We start from the raw sequence: 18953 nt of genomic DNA, 5'->3' as shown, positions 1-18953 counted from the left end.
TCATCTGGAGTATCAATAATAGGATCAATAGAAGAGAGGGCATTGCAAGGCCGAGCTTGCATGGGAGCCCTCCGGAACTTAGGCGATGAAAAATCAGCTCCTCATCCCCTACCCGAAAGGTCAAAGTCTTACCCCGACATCTATTACCGCACGGCAGTAGACAAAAATGGTCTCCCTAAAATAATAGGGGTGTGTGCATCTTGGGGATATCTAAGACGACAAAATCAACGGAATAAAGAACTTCCCGATCCGAACAGTACGTCTTCTCGCTACACCTAGTGGCCGTGATAAACTACGGTCGGCCATCTGGACGGTCATGTTGGTGCAACTCAGTTTTGTCAAACCAAGTCTCTTAGCCAGAGACAAAGGTAAGACACTTACGCTAGCGCCTAAATCGCATAGCGCGTTATCAATCAAATGCATACCGATATGACACGGAATTGAAAAACTACCCGGTCCGATTGCTTAGGGGTAGCTTACTTTGAAACAGGGATGACCCTACCTCGGTCAAAGCTACGGTCTCATTGTCATTAATATTCCTCTTACGTGCTAAAATTTCTTTCATAAACTTTAAATAAGAGGGTACCTTAGTCAGAATTCAAGAACGGCACGGAGACTTCCAAACTCTTCAAAAGTTCAACAAATTTGCCAAACTGTTGATTAACTTTGGTATTTTGCAACCGCCTCGGGAAGGGAACCGTGATTGGTATCTCGAGTCCCTTGTTTCTCGCTTTCAATGTATCTTCCGGTGCAAGTTCTGTATCCTTTGGACGCTTCTTACATCTCGAACGAGGTCTCTCCGGTGATTTCTCGCTTAAACGAGCACTAGCAGGCTCTCGAATAAGCTTCCCGTCATCAATGCCACTCGATCGACCAATATGCTCACTCGATCGAGCAGTTTTCTCATCAAAATCAGTCGATCGAGCAACTTTTCCACTCGATCGACCAATCTCATTATCTGCTTCACTCGATCGAGCATAAAGATCACTCGATCGACCAACTTCTTCACCATTTTCACTCGATCGAGCATTAAAAACCACTCGATCGAGCTGTTTCTTGGCTGACAGCTCATTATTCACGCCAGAGTACTGTTCATCATCAATTACAGCTTCCCTAGGGCCTAATTTTTGCACTTCCGGTCCCTCATAAGAAAGACCGCTTCTCAATTCTATCAGATTTACCGTCTCATGTGGATTCTTCTCATTTTGAGTCGGTAATTGACCCGGCTTTCTCGAGGATTGATTCGCAGCAAGTTGGGCAACTTGAGTCTTAAGTGCCTTGAATGACGCGTCCTTTCTCGTTGTAATTGCTTCGAAATGGACTGCATCATAGACTTTAACTCACTCAATTCACTCACCCCACTTGGAGATGATGCACCTTGATTAGGAGGGTTGAAAGAAGGAGGCTTCTGATAGCCCTGTTGATTCTTGTGTGGAGGTATGGCTGCTGCTGCTGATTCGGAGGGGCGGTAGGATTGAGTACATTCTGGCTACTCCACCTCAAATTGGGGTGGACATTCGGCTCGTAATAACTGTTGTTCTGCCTGTAATGTTGGAAGGCAGCGCATGACTCATAGGAATGGGGACAATGATCAAAGATATGTCCCTCTCCTCCGCATCTTCTACAGACGAAGGGACCGTCTGTCACAGCATTAACCTGGTACATGCCCCCCTTGTAAACTCCTCCTAACTCATACTTGTCGAACCTTGCAGTGAGGGCTTCAAGTGCGGCGACGAAGAAGATTCAAGACTCTTCTTTGATTTCCTCTCGAGTTCCCATATTCAACCTTATGGATGGCCAAATCATCTATGATCTTCCACCCCTTGGTTGCTCCCAAGTTTTCAAAGAAATCGGCCATTGGTCGCAGATCCAAAATGGCCCTCTGATCGTCGTACAACCCGTTATAGAAATGGTTGCATAGACTCCACTTCTCGAACCCGTGGTGCGGAATGGTTCGCACCAACTTCTTAAATCGAACCCATGCCTCGTGAAAGTTCTCGTCAGGCCCTTGTTTAAAGCTCGTTATCCGAGCTCTAATGGCAATAGTCCTCAATGCAGAAAAATTACTTCTTATAGAATGCTAAGGCCGTGAATTCCAAACGTTATACCGTGAGCGGCTCGGTCCAAATCCCTATACCACTCCCTTGCAAAGATCGCGGAGTGAGAAAATAAACATGGTTTCTTTTATCTCGATCCGCCATCACGCCCGATGGGAGGAGGTATGGAGCAGCAGTAATCAATAAAGGTCTCCATATGTTGAGCTGCATCTTCAGTTGTAGCTCCCACGAACTGATTTCTCTCGATCAAGTGATATAAGCGGTTTCGGTTCAATTTTCTCGCCTCCCCGGTAGTACAAATCCCTTATAGAGATCTTCACTGTTGGTTCAGAATGACTGGCAATGGTTGCTTCTTGACCATTTGTAGAAAGTCGAAAAGTAACGGTTTCAACCGATGAATTGGAAACGGAGAAGACGGTGGATTTTCCTCGTCATGACTCGTTCTCGTAAAAGCTAGAACGAGAATTGGGCTCTTCCTCCGACTGTTGGTCTTGGAATAACCTCCTCTTTACGTGCAAGGTTCGCTCAATCTCCGGATCGAATGGTAGTAGTGGACCACCCTGCGACCTGCGCATAAGAAGAAACTACAGACGGAATATAAGAATAGTCTAAGGAACGGCGTTCCTTAAACTGAGAAGGACTAAAAATAAAACAGCTAATAAATTGAACAATTGCCTCCCTAAACGGCGCCAAAATTTGACACGGCTATCGCAACCCTATCAAAGATAAAACCTAACGGTCTCAACTAAAATGTAGCGAGGCGTTCAAATCGAGTATCGAATCCACAGGGAGGTAATGTAATTATAGTCATCTATTTCTAATCCTATGGTAACAATTGGGGGTTTGTTTGAATTTTGGTTCTAAACTACGAAGTTTGAAAGGGAGAGAATTAAAGTAAAGAGCAATAAAGACAATAAAATCGATTTAAACTATCAATAAGAGAGGGACATGTCGGGAATTCGGTTCACTACGGTAGTCCTGTGACTCACCGTAAATGATTCGCATTTAACTAGATGTGAGACGGACGTTAAAAGGTCCTTTCGGTCCACTTTCTATCCTAAAATACCACTAACTTAACTTTCATCCTCATTAGGGTAGTCCACTGTTTATAGCAGGCCTATTTAGTCCAATCTTTCGATCCAGGATTAATTTTAGCCAGATTAAAGGGTGACATAGAAGCGTGCACTCAACTAGGTCGGAAATTACAGTTAAATTGCTATAGTGACAGAGTCTCGTAATTAATTCGTCTAATTCATTCACTACATCGTCACATTTCTACCGCAGATCCCCTAATCCCAACATGAAAGGGGTTTAGCTACTCATATTCTTAATTAAACTAACAACAATTAAAGTTCCAGCAGAAAACATAATGAATAAACAATAATTTGCAATGATGGAAATTAGGGGGAAGAAATAATAACACAGACAAGAAATTAAAGCAACCAATTGATTATTATTAATAAGGGAAGAGAAGGAATTACAATCCATGCGAATCCGGCGTAAAGAGCAACTGAATCCGAGCAATAATAATCCCAAAGTAAAGTAACAGTGAAGAGGAATAAAAGTAACGTAGTAAAAGTTTTCTACTGTGAAAGATAGAGTAAAAGATGATAAGATCCAAGATATCATGTCTATTAACCTAATTAGCATAGGTTTAAATAGAAAAAGTAACTAAGGTTTGCGAAATAAAGCATCACACGGACTGCTTAAAAGCCCATAATGACGAAACCACTCGATCGAGTGGATAAAACCACTCGATCGACCAACTCTCCAGCAAAAGTTACTCGATCGACCAATAAGTCACTCGATCGAGTAGATGGTCTTGTTGCGACTTACTCGATCGATCGAGAAACACTCGATCGACCATCGTGTGTAGAAACCACTCGATCGATCGGGAAACAACTCGATCGAGCACTTTATCTTCATTTCAACTCACGTCTTCACCTAAGTGCCTCGTAATGCGTGCCACGACGCTTCCAAATGCAGTATCTCTCTCTGGAACAATCCCGTCTCCTCTAAATGCATGCAAAAAGGACGAAAAGGAGTATGGTTCCACTACTTTCGCGTTCATTTCTACAAAATACGCAAAACGAACCAAAGTAGCCAATTCGGGGCAAAATACCATAAAAATAGTATAAATATGCATAGAAATACGTGCTGAAATAGGCTAAAAAGACTATACATTAGGCACGTATCAGCTACTACTAATTTCAACTCCTGTCGACAAAGTGGCTCCATGCCAACTCCAACAACAAATTGACTAAGTTACTCATACTAATACATTTATAATTTCTAATTCACTAAAAGCATTCGATTAGTTTTAAGACTAATGCCAACGACGACAAGAAAAATATATTTATGTTATAAACAAAATAGGGCTAGTATTGTACCGTATTTAGTATTTACTTACAAATTCTCTTCACTAATTCACAATTAATGTAAAAGGAACTAAATTTGGAAAAAAAAAAAATACGAAATAATAGTTATGAAACTACACAAAAAATAATTTATGAGGACGGTCGATAAACTACAATATAATAAACTACAATTTCTTAATACCCTTTCACCCTTTGTCTCGTAGACTACCTTAACTAACGTTTACATTCAAAGCTCATTTGAATCTAAGTCATAACAATATGATAAACTTCAAAAATATACGATAGGACGGACTCTACAACTCGTAAGTTTACAATAGGACTCTACAAATCGTAAGTATATAGCAATGAAGTCACGGAGTAGTGCAATGCAATCGTAAGTTTACGATAAGACTACAAATCATACGGTGATACTCTGTATATGAATTAGTAACTATAATAGAACTCAACTAATTACATACACCATTCCCCTTAGAACTTTTACATTTGTTCTTTTGGACTTAATTTTAGTTCAGTTCAGTTCAGCTTTTCTCTTCACAAATTAACTCCTTACTTCAGTTCAGTTCACTTCAGCTCCATTAAGTTCAGTTCGGGTCATAAGGGGTAAGAGATTAAGCACTTCTTAGTTCTTACGTTATTTTTCGTGTTATGATCTTTGATTCCAAATCTAATTTTTTTTTTTTTAATTTGTGATCTTTAGAACTCTTATTATAGGGGTAAGATATTAAGCTCTTCTTAGTTCTTACCTTATTTTTCGTGGTACTACTATGATCTTTGATTTCAAAAATCTATTTTTTTTTTTTTAATTTGTGATCTTTGTAATCGCATAAAAATCAAAATAATAGCAATAGCTTTTAAAACTTTCAATTCAATTAGTGTGATTCAGTAATTAACATTATGCATTTCTAATATATAAGCAAAAGTTCTAATCGTTTTCTAGATTAAATAATCTTATTGATATGTACATTTAAACAATATCTTATCTAGATAAATTCTCATTACTCATAGTTCTCATTTTACGATAAGGACATTACTATTTCTAAAGACAAAATACAAAGTGATAGTCAGGTGTGCTTGGGTTAATTATTACTCTTATTTCTAAAGACAAAATACAAAGTAATAGTCAAGGTGTGCTTGTGTTAATGTTATACTCCGTATTTTATATTGCTAACAACTCTATAATGTAATAGAGAGTATTCTATTTCGCAATTAAGACCTCTCGAATATTTAACGACCGATTTTCTTCACCAGAAAAAATATTTAACGACCCATATTTAATTATGGGCATGAGTTACGTTAAGGATACTTTTTATACTACAACGGGAAACAAACACATGACCTTTTTAATATTTTATTTATTTCACTGGGTTTACTCATTGTTAGAATCAAAAACGAATTTTTATACTCTTTAACGATTCAAAAAGTACTTGGCAAAAGTATTTTCATCTTATGGTGAAGACTCATAAAAGTGCTATACTAATATCGATAGATATCAGTTGATTGTGACGATCTAAAAACAATGTATCTGGCTCGCTGATTTCTACGTATAATTTAATAAAACTACTCTATAAGAATGCAAATAACAAAGCATACTAATTCCCTTCTTATTTAAATTTATGGCACATGAATATCTCAAAATTGTTAATGGAATCAACAACATTGACAACATCCTCCATAACGCGGTGCTAGGCAAACTGTATCAAGAGAGTAAAAGATATCGTCAAATTGTGAATAAGAGATTAGCTTCCATTATAATAGTATAAATTTTAGTTTGTGAAAAATCTTCATGAGTATTGTACGTAAATAGAATTTACTCATATAATTAAGCACATAAACCAATCTAATTTAAAACCAATACATTCACCGAATCACCGATTATAAGAGGTAGTTCCGTAACACTATATTTGTTGGTTCAACAAAAAAAACACGTACTCGGTAACACTATATTTTTGACACAGTTTTTTTTTTTTTTTTTTTATTGTGGCATAGTCTTAGACTCTTAGAAGAGGTACTCGTTAATTAACACTATATTTCTAGGGTCAAGGGAGAAGTAGTTCGTACCATACACGTCATATCTTTTTCTCTCTACTGCTGGTGCTTTTCTGTCAATATGGATCAAGTTCCAAGCTTTCTCAAGCTGTCGGTGATCAAATTACGAACACGGTAAAAACGAAATTATCATGCAATTTGTTGAGTAACTCAAAGAACAAAATATGATAAATCTTTAAATTACTACGCATAGCCAGCAGGTGAACAATATACTCGGCCTGATGTTCACAAAGGTCGATATCGTAGTTGTCCATTGATGTTTTCATTGTCGATGCGTTTCAATGTTTTATATACTACAGTATTAGTATTACCCTTTTAGAAGAGAATACAAAAATCTATATTACGACAAAACATTAATAACAAAAGGCGTACATACTAAGATACAAATAATCTCAGTCCTCCTCGATGGTCGAAACTCCAAAAATTGAACACCATAACATAAACATACAATATTATGAAGCGCTGAGAAAAAAAAATAAAGAAACATGGAACTATATTTTTTTAGGAGGATGAGAAACTGACATATTGATATACAATATAGGAGTATATATATAGTTGCATAGACGTTGAAGCTAATTAAATATATATGAAAGTATTTGTTTTGTTGTAGAATTCATGTCATACCAAAATTCATCAATAACAAACAACGTAACCCAATAACAAATGCTTCTACTTGGTATTGCGGTCAGATTAGTATTGTTTTTTGTGTTTCAGCAAAGTTGGAGACTCTCTACAAGCTTCCTTTATTAATATAGATAGATAGATATTGATTTTCATATCCTTTTACGTCATTTTACCAAAATCATCTACCTTTTCAGCTAGTTTGCCAAACACATTTTTATATAATCAGTTACCTTATCAGCTCCTAATTTTCACTACCTTATCGATTACCTTTTCGTGTTTTGATTAGCTTTTTTGTTTTGATTCCTTTTCGGTAGTTTTGCCAAAATGAGAGCCTTAGAAGAAGAGTTTTCTAAATTAAGTATACTAATTAAAGAAGAAAATACTCGATAATTTGGGTCTTGAATTGGAAAAAAAAAAAGAGAATGAGTCGGGGTGAGAAATTAGAAAATCGGAGCTTTGTTTTTGGAAAATTAGATTTTTTTTTTGCAATTTTTTAGTTAACTAACTTTTGCCCAACAGCCTAGGTAAATGTTAGCAACACGATTTGAACTCTAGACGTTAAGGTAATATACCAACTACATAACCATTGAACCACTTGCACTTAGGGATGTTATCAATTACTATAAAGTAAATATAATAAAATCTACTGCATTTTAGAGAGAAAAAAAAATCAACCTAAAACATTATTTATTAAAAAAAATATCAATCAAACCAATTAATTTGTCATTTTTTTTACTTTCTACGACATTAGTTTAGAGAAAAAAAAATTCAAAATATTAAAATGTTCGTAAATATAAAAATAATGTACTAGAGATTTTTTTCCGGTGCCCCCCTTATAAGAAATTTCTGCGTCCGCCCCGATGGTGGTGCGACGGCTGCGGGTGGTGAAGAAGGAGAAAAAGATGATGATGATGATGATGGTGATGATGGTGATGCCACGAAGAAGAGGAAAATTAACGGAGGAGGGTCTTAGAGTTTTATTACTCCGTATTAATTAAGGAAGGTTGTATGTCTTATTAAATAAGTTATTATTATTATTACGGAGTAGTATTTTATGAGTTACTGGTATGCAAAATTTGTAACCTATGCTATCTATGTTTGGCTCGAGTGAGCTTATTAGCCTTTGCATCAGTATTTTATGAGTTACTGGTATGCAAAATTTGTAACCTTTTTTTTTCTCGTGTAGTTCTTTATTTATATTTCCGAGGGAGTCAGGGGAAGTGTAATTTGATATTAGAGAAGTCTGATGGAAGTGGTAATCTTGGAGGAAATGTGATACCTTATTCTTTCATCTTACTGACGAAATGGTGCTATCTTTTAGCTTAATTAATAAGACATTGCATCAGCTTAAAAGATGAAGTAGCTTTCTGTTACTCTGTTTCATTCTGTGTTGGTATTTCTCCTCAATGCATGAATTATGGCTGAGATGTATAACTTAAAATGCTGAATGACGGTACGCTAGGGAATTCAAAGCAGTAGACATGGCTACTAAATCATGCTTACTATATTCATGTCTCTTGTTGTAATGATTTCCATTGTTTCAGCTCATACGCGACTCAAACCCCGCCTCCAAAGGGCCAGTGTGCCCGTGATGGACACAAATGCCAATACGGTGGGTAAGATGAGAAGCGCCAGGAAAATGAACAGCATTTTAGAACAGAATGAATGGAATGGACAGTACCCGGCTCCAATCCCGGGTTCAGATGGAACTGGAATGTTGGTGGGGAATCCTCGGGCCATTCATCGCATACAGTCAACCTCATCATCATAATCAATTAATCTTAGTCCAAAACTATGAAAGATAATTATTTAGTGGTCCGTGAATCACACAATTATGAACTACAGTTGAGATTGTAAAGGTAGATACATTCACGATAACTTATATTGTCGTGTTCATGTAGAAGATGCTTCCATGGTAAGATAATACGGAATGCCTATTATAACGACATTTGAGCAATTTAGAACCCAAGTAGCAACTTTTTCCTACAATTCATCTAAACTGACTAACAGACAAGTAAAAAGACTTGAAATACAACTTCCGAAACAATTTTATTCAAGGCAGATAGAAGAAGAAAAATAAAAGGGAACTAAGAAATGCAGTAGTCATTGATAAACTTACAAGTGAAAAATCACTTGGGTTCTTAATAACGCATCACGGTATTTAATACCCGTGAATATTTAAAAAACGGACCATATCTTTTAATCACAGGAGAAGCGAGACATGGAGAATACGGAAAGACGGACACAGATGATGATACAGGATCCCCCAATCCAAAGTCAGCTATCTTGTCAAACGTGTCCTTATTGTCGTTATCATAAGCAACGATCCATGACTTAACCCGAAAGAACACAATTGGAGCCTCCGGATGGAAGGCTAGAGGCACCACTAGATTGCCTGACTTGAACACATTACCTAAACACTCCATAGCCAAGGGTTTACACAATTGTCTATGATAGCTTATTTCAAATAACGGAACCCATGCTTCCAGCGTGAGAGTCCTGCCGTTATCAATATGTTTCCAAATCCAAACTCCATTAGCATTATAGTAGGAAATATGAAGATAATCTCTACATTCCCCTAATCTTGCATTTTGGAATCCTTGTTGCACAACACAATTAGGTAAAGCAAACCCATAAGCTACGACTTTTGGGGGAGCTCCAACTCTTGGGCGTCTTAAGACCCTTATTGTCACTCCGCGATCCTTGTTTGTTAATAGAAAGTAGGCATGAACTTCAGAAAGTACAACCGTATTCTCCCAACACCAACATGCTTGAATCAATTCTTCATCCAATCCAAGTTTTGAAACGTTCCAACATGAAGGTCGGTCATTTGATTTATACAACTCGATTACTTTGGAAATGCGACAAACTCTCAAAACAAAATAAATCCACCCATAACTCAAAGTATTCCTAGTACCCTTCATGATAAAACCGGTTTTCTCTACTAGTGAAATGCTGCATTTCGATTGATATTGGTTGTTCAAGCTAGGAGGTTTTGGCAATCGGGTGAATTCCCTCGTGAGTGGATTATGCACAAGGTAATTACCATCATCATAAACAACTAGAACCAACCCTCGATGTATAGCAAAGAAGCAAGTGTTAGACGATTGAGGTCTTTGATCTATGCATAACCCGTTAAAATTAAAAGACAAATTTGTTCCGGTAATGCTACTTGGGAATTTGAATGGAGTTGGAGAACGGGTTCTTCCAAATAGACCACCAAAGTCGAATGATAAGTCAGACATTAATCTATATTCATCATTGGCATTACAAGGGATATTGACAATATGACTTCCCGGGTCAGTAGACCGCATTAATGTCGCCTCTCTGGTAATCAAGCTAATGAAACTCGTAGGAACATTATTGGTATTATTCGATTTGAGTATAAAACCACACAAAGGCAGAGAACGAGATTTTGAACGTTGTTGGAGCAAAAATACCTTTAGCCACCAAGACTTACACACACCTTGAGCCGCGAAAAGTGTCTTGATAGACAGCCTCGTTAAGATCTCGAACCATATTTCGTGATACTGGTCCACCTTATTTTTTTTGCGTATCCTGCGACTCTACTTCGACTTTGACTTTTTCCCGGTTTGAATCTTCATTAATAATGTTTCTTTCTCACTCTACCAAATCAACAGAAACTCAAAATGACTTGCTTTCATCAACAGTGCAAATAATCCTACGGTTAATCTGTACTATTATAGTCGAACCAAAAATTAGTATAGTTAACCACCTTCTCTTTTATACCTTCTCTTCTAATCTAACCCACTAATAAACAACTATTCTTTAGCCTATCTTTCATACTAGCAGTTACCAATTACTCCCTCCAAGTCAATTGTTATCCTTTGTTTTTGGCACACAAAAACCAAGCAAAAAAAAAGGAGTCAATTACTAAATAGTGAATAAATTGGGTGTGAATGATTAAATTACTTATAACTTCATTATTAAAAGAGAAAGAACAACAGTTAACCGAGATACTCATAAATAAAATAGGACAATAAATGATCGGAACAAAGGTAAGAAGGTAAGAAAAAACAATAAAACAATACCTTGTAGGCGCCACCCCAGATTCATGCGATGTCCTTGGAATTTTGGTAATTTTTTGTTGGAGTCAAAACTGATTAACTGAAAAGGCAATGGTATGAGAGGCAAATAGAGTGTGAAGTGTTTGGTTTGAGTTATACTACTACTCACCTCCTATTGTAGATGGGTTAATAGAGTGTGAAGTGTAGACGGAGAGAGCGCGAATAAGGTATGAATGATAAGACCGTGTTCTTTTAGACTTAATTTTAGTTCAATTTTAGTTTAGTTTAATTTAGTTTTATTAAGCCTAGTTTAGTTCGGTTTAGTTTATTTCAACATTGTTATTACTCTTATTAGTAGGTTTGATGTCCAGTCCTGCCCAGACTACGGCCCTATTTGGTATTCAGCAGATTAATAATAGTAGAAGCAGATTGGTCAAGCAGATTATAAATGACAGATTGGATTGACAGGTTTGACTAGTATGTTTCAATTAGCAGATTTAATAATAGTGTTTGGTAATTAGCGGATTTAGGTTAATAGATTGTTATATCTATATGTAAATAGTTGACAGATTCAATTTTCCCAATCTACTAATGTGAATATGTTGGGTGGAGTAGCATATTGTAAAACAGTAGATTGAAGCTCAATCTACTGTTTCTATATGTCATTTACCAAACATGTAAATTAGTATATTGATGAGTCAAACATGCTAAAAGGCTTGAATATGCTGAAAATTCACCAATCTACTGTTTACCAAACACCCCATACCTCTATTTATCGTCAAATTTTATTTTTAAGAAGTAAAAGTACTTCGACTTGCTTAACCCATACGCTTGCAGTTCCCTCGTCATATTGGAGTGAAATAAAGGGAAAGACATTAAAAAATTTAGAGGAAAATTGTATCCAAACATTCATAAAATAATAAAGACTAAATAAATAAAAGCAAAATACTGAAGAGCACCATGAATTTCACGGGCACAAAGACACATTTAAAAGTGAAATAAACAAACAAATGACCGAAACCGGTGAATTACAAAGGTTGTGCTTGAGCTTGGGCTCCATAACAAGGAAAGTTCATTTTACAAAACTGGTACCACAAGAGGCAAACAAATTTTTCTAGTAGTCCTTAATTTTGTTAGATTTTCCATAGTACCATTGCTTTTAATTACTAATTTATTGTCACGTCATCAAAACTTAACCTCTACTTAACGACCGTTATATTAGGGGTACCATGGGCACAAAAATGAAACTTTCAAGGATACCATAGGCAATTCTTAAAAATAGGCTATCATGGGAAATCTGACAAAATTAACCATAAGTTTTACGATTCAATATATTTTTATTAATATTTTATTTATATATTCCCTCCTAGTCTAATTGTTGGTTTCTCTTTCCTTTTCCATGCTAGTCGGGTGTTGGTTCTCCTTTCCTTTTTTGGTAAGTTTTGTGTGGTCCAAATTCAATTCTGTGTGGGGTAAGGTGTTTTGTGTGGTCCAAATTCATTTCCTTAATTTTGGTGCCCAAAAGAAAGGGAACCAACAATCAGACTAGGAGGGAGTACTATTTACTTAAACAACACTTTAAATTACAGAATTACACAGTTTCCCCTTCTCCCTGAAAAACATTACTCTTCATGATGTTCCCTCAAACTTCTTCATACAACTTGTTCAATTATTGTAGTACCGTGGAGCTACAATGTACAAGTTACTCAACTGGAACTGGTTGCATTTGCTCGGCCTCTTTACGCAGATCCTGGAACAAAGCCGAAGATAGATATCGCTCTCCAAAACTTGGATGGATGGTCTATAAAAAGGAAATAAATGTCAAAATTTTGATCAAGACTCAGGAGTAAAGAGTAGCAATTAGCTTAAATGAACATTTTCAATATAAACAGTTTCCTATTACGGAGTACTGGTTTTAGTTCCAACTTCCAATACGGGTACTTGGTACCATCTACGGAAACACGAGCTTCAGAACTAGAGACCTAATATACCCAATACCTCGATCTTAATCAAATGCTAGTTGCTACGCAAAGGCTTTATTAGGACAATTTGCCATTATCCTGCTATGCCATCATATAAGCAAACCAGAAATGGTGGGGGTGGAAACAGCTTTTGCGCAAATGCAATCTTTAATTTCTGTTATTTATTTGTTTCTTTAGTTTGATTCTTTCTTTATTCTTTTGTTTTCTTTTAATTCTTCGTTTTAGGGATTAAAGTTGAGGGTCATACTGTCCTTGAAGCATGATAGTGTCTAAGCCAAGCATAGGGCTCTCTGTAAAGATGTAAGGCTAAGCTCCTACCTCGTCATTAGTGGGAGTCCTTGAGGCACTGTGATAATTTTATTGTTGTAGCGTCTAAGCTGAGTGTATAGCGAACAACCAGATTAAAAAACTAGAGCAACGAGATTCGTAAAATTCATACCACAATGAGTTTGCCCTTGTTCTCAGGTCGTTTTGCAAGTTCAAGAGCAGCTACTGTGTTTGCTCCAGACGATATCCCAACCTACATGATCAAGAATGTGTTTAATTGGTAAAAATACTACTCTAAACATGAACAGAACATCGTTGTCAGAAATGCAACAACTTACCATAAGTCCTTCCTTGAGTGCTAGCTGCCTGGCCATCTTTACTGCGTCATCACTCTTAATCTGTCATAATATAAGACAAACATAATACAGCATTCAGCGAGAAGGTAAGTAATGCCCCATTTATCGGAAACTTCTCAAATTTTGATCTTTAACCTTAAACAGCCTCTCTATGTTTTCTAAGACATGTCTAAAGACTGCATACATTCAACCCTCTGACCTCACAAAGCAGGAGCCCTTCGGGCACTAGGGCTTTAAGTTCGCTGTCACAGATAACCGGGTTCTTAATCGACAATAAGTGTCATAAAGTCTCTCATTATATTAGGTGAAAAAACTTACTGGTGAGAAACACATACGAGCATGTTCCTAGACTTCTTCACGCATATAAGAAGGTGGTGTTGATAGTAAAAACATTTACCTCTAGAACCTCTTCCATGACATCCATGTCTAAGATATCTGGTTTAAATCCAACCCCATTGCCGGTTATCAGATGAGGACCTATCTCAATCAATATATCAAAAGTTTCAATAAAGGTTTGAACTTTTCTCAAGAAAACTATTCACCGAAACACAGGCTTAGCGTTTTACAGACCTGGTTTGCCTCCATTTAGTATATTGCTTTCAGCTGGTTCAACTCCATAGATCTAGACAGGCAGTACAATTGACGCGTGTTGTAAAAACTAAATACAGGACATGACAGCATGTAGAAAACATAATGTAGCATCATTAAGAGATCGATGATTGTACCTTAACATTAGGATTTTGGGATTTAAGGTATTGTCCAACACCAGAGACGGTGCCTCCACTTCCGATTCCCATGACAAAAATATCCACTTTCCCTTGAGTATCTTCCCATATTTCCGGGCCTGTTGTCTCAAAATGCACCTGTTGTTTCAGCCATTTTATGGTCACTTACAAGTAACATCTCAATCAGATAATATTTGCAAAGCATGATACCTCATCGACTAAAATGAAACAAGGATTAATCAATCTCTTTATGCGACTAAACATATTTTCTTCATCCCAACGACCCAACTCCCAACCGTTTTGTGTACAATCCATTTTGGGGTACGTTTTAGAGATTAAAATAACCAGAAAACTACATTTTTTCTATAATCTATGTGCTTACGTATGTGAACCTACCCGTAACTAGCTGTAGAAGCAATACTTGTAGTAATATGCAGAGCAGTGAAGAACCTGTGTATTAGCCGGATTTGAGAATTGTTGAAGCATGAAAGCATCCGGGGTGGAATCCAGGAGCTGATAAGCCTTTTTAACAGTTCCTCCCATTCCTTTGTCAGGGTCGGTTAAGATTAACTCAGCACCAAAAGCTCTCATAGTCACCCTTCTTTCCAAGCTAGTATATGATGGCATTGTCAAAACCATCTTATAACCCTTCATTGCGGCCATGAAAGCCATGCTGATTCCCATGTTCCCTGATGTTGGCTCTATCAGAACTGTCTGTTCAATCAATTAATTATAACACGCTCATTAGCCTAAGAAAACCTGCTTACGTGTACATGCTATGTTACTACGACTCTTCATATTAACTCAAGCACAGGTACTTGTATAAGGCAGGTTCACAAACATTATTGCAAGTACTATATGTTTGGATATGTAACCTTTCCAGGAGTAATAAGTCCCTTCTTCTCAGCATCTTCAAGCATCGCTAATGCAGGTCTGGAACAAAGAAACATTACACGATTTTATACACAACAGGTTATACAGTAAGAAATCAAGAAAAGTGTGTAGAGATTATGAGAAGACATATATACCTGTCTTTGATACTAGCAGTAGGCTGCGTCATCTCCTGCTTAACTGCAATGTATGCGCCACATCCATCACTGATTTTCTTCAGGAAAACTATTGGTGTCCTTCCAATAAGCTACACAATATTTTACGGAACCAATTAAACTTGGATTAATGTAATGTTAGAGAAGCTGTATTAGACTTGACATATTGGTTTCATGTTCACTAGATGAGATACCTCACAAAATTCATGGTATTAAATCTCGGAGTAAGACTTGATCTGAGACTCAGTCGTCTTGGGCTGATCTCAGTCGCTTAGCTATAAAATATAAATGTGGTTGATACCACCTCAAAATGAGGTTCCCTGGTAACTAAGTCACATTTCGGTGTCACGGCCAATATCTAAAACCATGTCATCAGTCAGCATCTAACAACAATTATATGAATAGTATTCCGTAAAATGAATCCAGAGTATTTCACGTTGACTAATATTTTCGGATTATTATTAGAGTAGTGTTTTCCATACCGCGTTGCTCAAGAACCAATGACGGAGCGAAAATTCAAAGTTGGAGGAGTCAAAACATAGATTGAAAATATTTCGGGCTGAATTTACTAATGCAATGGAGAAATTCAGAAGAAAGTTGAGCTCATCTTTTTCATTGCTTAGAAGGCACTAGACTGTTAAATCCTCGCTCCGTCACTGTAAAGTAACACGTACATGACGTAGAATTGTAGAAATAGTAATTATTGACATAGGATCCCGCGTGAACATATCATCATTAAGATTAACTAATTATCAAATTATAGACTAAGAATTTTCATCAACAAACAAACACTATATAATTGAATAGGAAGGACCACATGAGCTCAGTTGAAATGTCCCCATCCATTATTGGAAAAATAGGCTAAAAATTATGCTTAAATAAACTGTTGGAGTTTTGTGGGAGCCGCCCTTTATGTGAAACTCAAAAACTCCGGAGAAACGGTCTCTCAATAGCGTTATTGAGAGACCTCTCACATGATGGGGTGAGGGATCCCGTGAGATCCACTGAGTTTTTTTTTTCCCTATTATGTCTCCCACTAAATAATCTCACCTTTAGTCGCACATTTGGTGTTTGCTTAAAAAAATATTTTATGGTTCTAATGTCTTTTTTTTAATCGCGTATTCTCATAGGGGAAGTTTTAAAGATTTAACATCAGTAGATAACTAGCTTAACTAGTAAAATCACGAGGAGCCGTACTGTCGAGCCAGTATATTGATCATGCAAAAGTGAGATTATTTTTTTACAATTTTTGTAATATACTCCTCCCAAAAAGATATTGTTCTCATTTGATATGGGCGACAATCTCGAGAAAAAAGATTAAAATAGGAGTAAAAGAGTTGTGTGGGGTGGTGATAGGAGAGAGGGATGAATTATTAGTAGTTAAATAAAAAATTGTGGGGCTAAAACATAAAGAAAAGTAATAAAATAGGAGTAAAAGAGTTGTGTGGGGTTTGGTGATAGAAGAGAGGAATGAATAAAATAAGAGTAAAAGTTACCAAAAAAAGAAATGGGAACATTAGTTGAATAATCCGTTTCGAAAAAGTGGAAACATTATAGTGACCGGGAGTGAGTATATCCGAAAAGTAGACAACTGAGTAATGAAAAAAAAATCTCTACCAATCAAATTTCATCACCCAAAAATAGAAGGGAAAATTGAGACCTCATATAGCATGTGTTGTAGATAATCTATGCTATCTATTCACAATGCATTGTTGTGGCACAAAATTTCATTATAGACGACACATATTCGTTTATAATTAAAGACGAGCCAAATACAATACCACATTCCTAATAGGACAAGGAACAAGTGGGGTGATGGGCAAATAATGTCACTACTTTCAAGCTATCTAACCCGTCTTTAACTATAAATAAATATATCCGTCTATAGCAAGACTAGCCGTAGACTTGAGTGGGATTATAAACCAGGTAATCCATGATAGATATAAATAGACATTATTATATCAATGTTACATCATTAGTGGAACGCCCACCAAACAACTTTAATATATGACCCTTGATGATCAGTTGAAGTATGTCACTTGGGTTGTTATGGAAGATTTGGACATGCAATATGCTTAGATAGACACAAACTTGCATCGTATTAAATCTCGGTTTAAAACTTTAATATCCGAATTAGTCATTACACCATCACCGATATGACATATCACCTCAGTATACGGTTACGTGAGCTTCCAAAACATTAATAACTCAACCGCGACTCGGTGCAACGGCCTCACACATTAATGTCATCATTTTTTTTGGGTAAGGCAAGAAACTAAATTGATCTGGGTAGGATCCACATTTCTCATCCTTTCGGATGATGGAGATAAGTTGAATATCCAACCGAAGCCATAGAGTCGGCGACACATCTCACACATGTAATGACATAAGTTGATTGCTAATAACATATGCCTTGACTCTTGAGAGAGTTTGACAATATATATCGTATTGGAAAATGAAAAAAGAGAAGTGATTTTTACTTCAAATTTCCTTGATATTTATTATATCAGACTTTCCATTTAAGTTTCTGTAATACGTGTCCTAATGGCGCATATTAGAAAACGGTAACAAGATTATAAGATATTAGCAGGAGAAAGAAAGGATAATTAAATACTAACCTGGGAAACATGGGTTTTGATGTTGGTACCAGGAAAAGTGAAAGGCAAGTCTCTGATTCTTTGAGTAAAAGAAGAGGAAGCATTAGAATCAGCATTACTAGTACTGGTAGAAAAACATCCAATTCTGACAATATCTACAGATTTTGATGCTCTTTTCACCAAGTATGTTGACAGATTTGCCATGACGATCAAAGACACAAAATCGTCCTTGTGACTCCCTTTACCCGAAAAAAAATGATCAAAGACACAAAGGAAGGGATAAGAATTAAGTATGCAAGAATTCTGAGTTGTTTATAAATAGAAGAAACTTGGGTGGAGAGGAGATTGAAATAAGCCAATAAGTGTGGTTCAAAAGTGTAGTGCCTTTATGTTTGGTGTGAAGTGAGGTATGGGGTGTACGGTTATGTGGTCATGAACTCATGTTTCATGTGGAAAAGACCAGAAATTCAGTGGTGTCTTCCTTAAAACATGTTACTCTAGTTGTTACATTGATTTTAGGATAAACAACCTTGACAAAAAATCTCACATTTCTAAGAGTCCGAATAAGGGCAGGTCTATTTAATAACAGATGTAACAAGGGTCTTCAAAATTCGAACAATATGTAGTTGCATCTCTTTTTTGCCGCTAGTAAAAAAAAAGGTTGTGGAAAATAGTGATTTTTTTCTTTGGAGAGGCGGAAAAATAGTGATTACATCTTATATGCTTTTTAACTAGGCATATTTTTTTTATCAGAAGTCAGTCCCTACTGATCCCTTTTACCCCGCCACTGAATATAAACATCGATAAACTCTAGTATATAAGAAAAGCTAAAAAGTTTGTGAGAGTG

The 18953-nt window shown here is 36.5% G+C and overlaps 2 protein-coding genes across 5 annotated transcripts; both read right to left on the bottom strand.

Annotated features, from left to right (window-relative positions):
- Positions 1 to 9125: 9125 nt before the first annotated feature.
- On the bottom strand, positions 9126 to 11319 carry LOC141596555 (uncharacterized). 3 transcript variants are annotated; one of them, XM_074416761.1, is made up of 2 exons: positions 11158 to 11319; positions 9126 to 10798 (listed from the first exon to the last, which is right to left on the bottom strand). In XM_074416761.1, exon 2 carries the CDS (start codon positions 10417 to 10419, stop codon positions 9247 to 9249), a length of 1173 nt encoding a protein of 390 aa, XP_074272862.1. In that variant the 5' UTR covers positions 10420 to 10798; positions 11158 to 11319; the 3' UTR covers positions 9126 to 9246. The 3 variants fall into 3 exon arrangements, with proteins under 3 accessions (XP_074272862.1, XP_074272863.1, XP_074272861.1); XM_074416762.1 differs by having other exon boundaries at positions 9126 to 10951; positions 11158 to 11293; XM_074416760.1 differs by having other exon boundaries at positions 9126 to 10731; positions 11158 to 11293.
- A 1131-nt stretch (positions 11320 to 12450) lies between these two features.
- On the bottom strand, positions 12451 to 18555 carry LOC141596558 (bifunctional L-3-cyanoalanine synthase/cysteine synthase, mitochondrial-like). 2 transcript variants are annotated; one of them, XR_012522504.1, is made up of 11 exons: positions 18128 to 18555; positions 15492 to 15601; positions 15339 to 15396; positions 14914 to 15177; positions 14464 to 14601; positions 14309 to 14360; positions 14136 to 14215; positions 13721 to 13780; positions 13555 to 13635; positions 12693 to 12934; positions 12451 to 12499 (listed from the first exon to the last, which is right to left on the bottom strand). XR_012522504.1 is itself a non-coding variant. In XM_074416764.1 (10 exons), exons 1-10 carry the CDS (start codon positions 18308 to 18310, stop codon positions 12836 to 12838), a joined length of 1125 nt encoding a protein of 374 aa, XP_074272865.1. In that variant the 5' UTR covers positions 18311 to 18555; the 3' UTR covers positions 12680 to 12835. The 2 variants fall into 2 exon arrangements, 1 of the variants encoding a protein (XP_074272865.1); XM_074416764.1 differs by lacking the exon at positions 12451 to 12499 and having other exon boundaries at positions 12680 to 12934.
- Positions 18556 to 18953: the final 398 nt, after the last annotated feature.

Source organism: Silene latifolia, chromosome 8, assembly GCF_048544455.1.
Source record: "Silene latifolia isolate original U9 population chromosome 8, ASM4854445v1, whole genome shotgun sequence".
NCBI lineage: Eukaryota > Viridiplantae > Streptophyta > Magnoliopsida > Caryophyllales > Caryophyllaceae > Silene > Silene latifolia.
This window is presented reverse-complemented; position numbering and strand designations above follow the sequence as displayed.

Excerpts from the sequence above, each read along its gene's own strand:
- LOC141596558 (XM_074416764.1), bottom strand. The coding sequence starts at position 18,310 with ATGGCAAATCTGTCAACATACTTGGTGAAAAGAGCATCAAAATCTGTA. Across the intron at positions 15,397-15,491 it reads ACTGCTAGTATCAAAGACAG|ACCTGCATTAGCGATGCTTG; the intron begins GTATATATGTCT and ends TCTTTGTTCCAG. Across the intron at positions 14,602-14,913 it reads CAAATCCGGCTAATACACAG|GTGCATTTTGAGACAACAGG; the intron begins GTTCTTCACTGC and ends CTGAAACAACAG.
- LOC141596555 (XM_074416761.1), bottom strand. The coding sequence starts at position 10,419 with ATGCGGTCTACTGACCCGGGAAGTCATATTGTCAATATCCCTTGTAAT.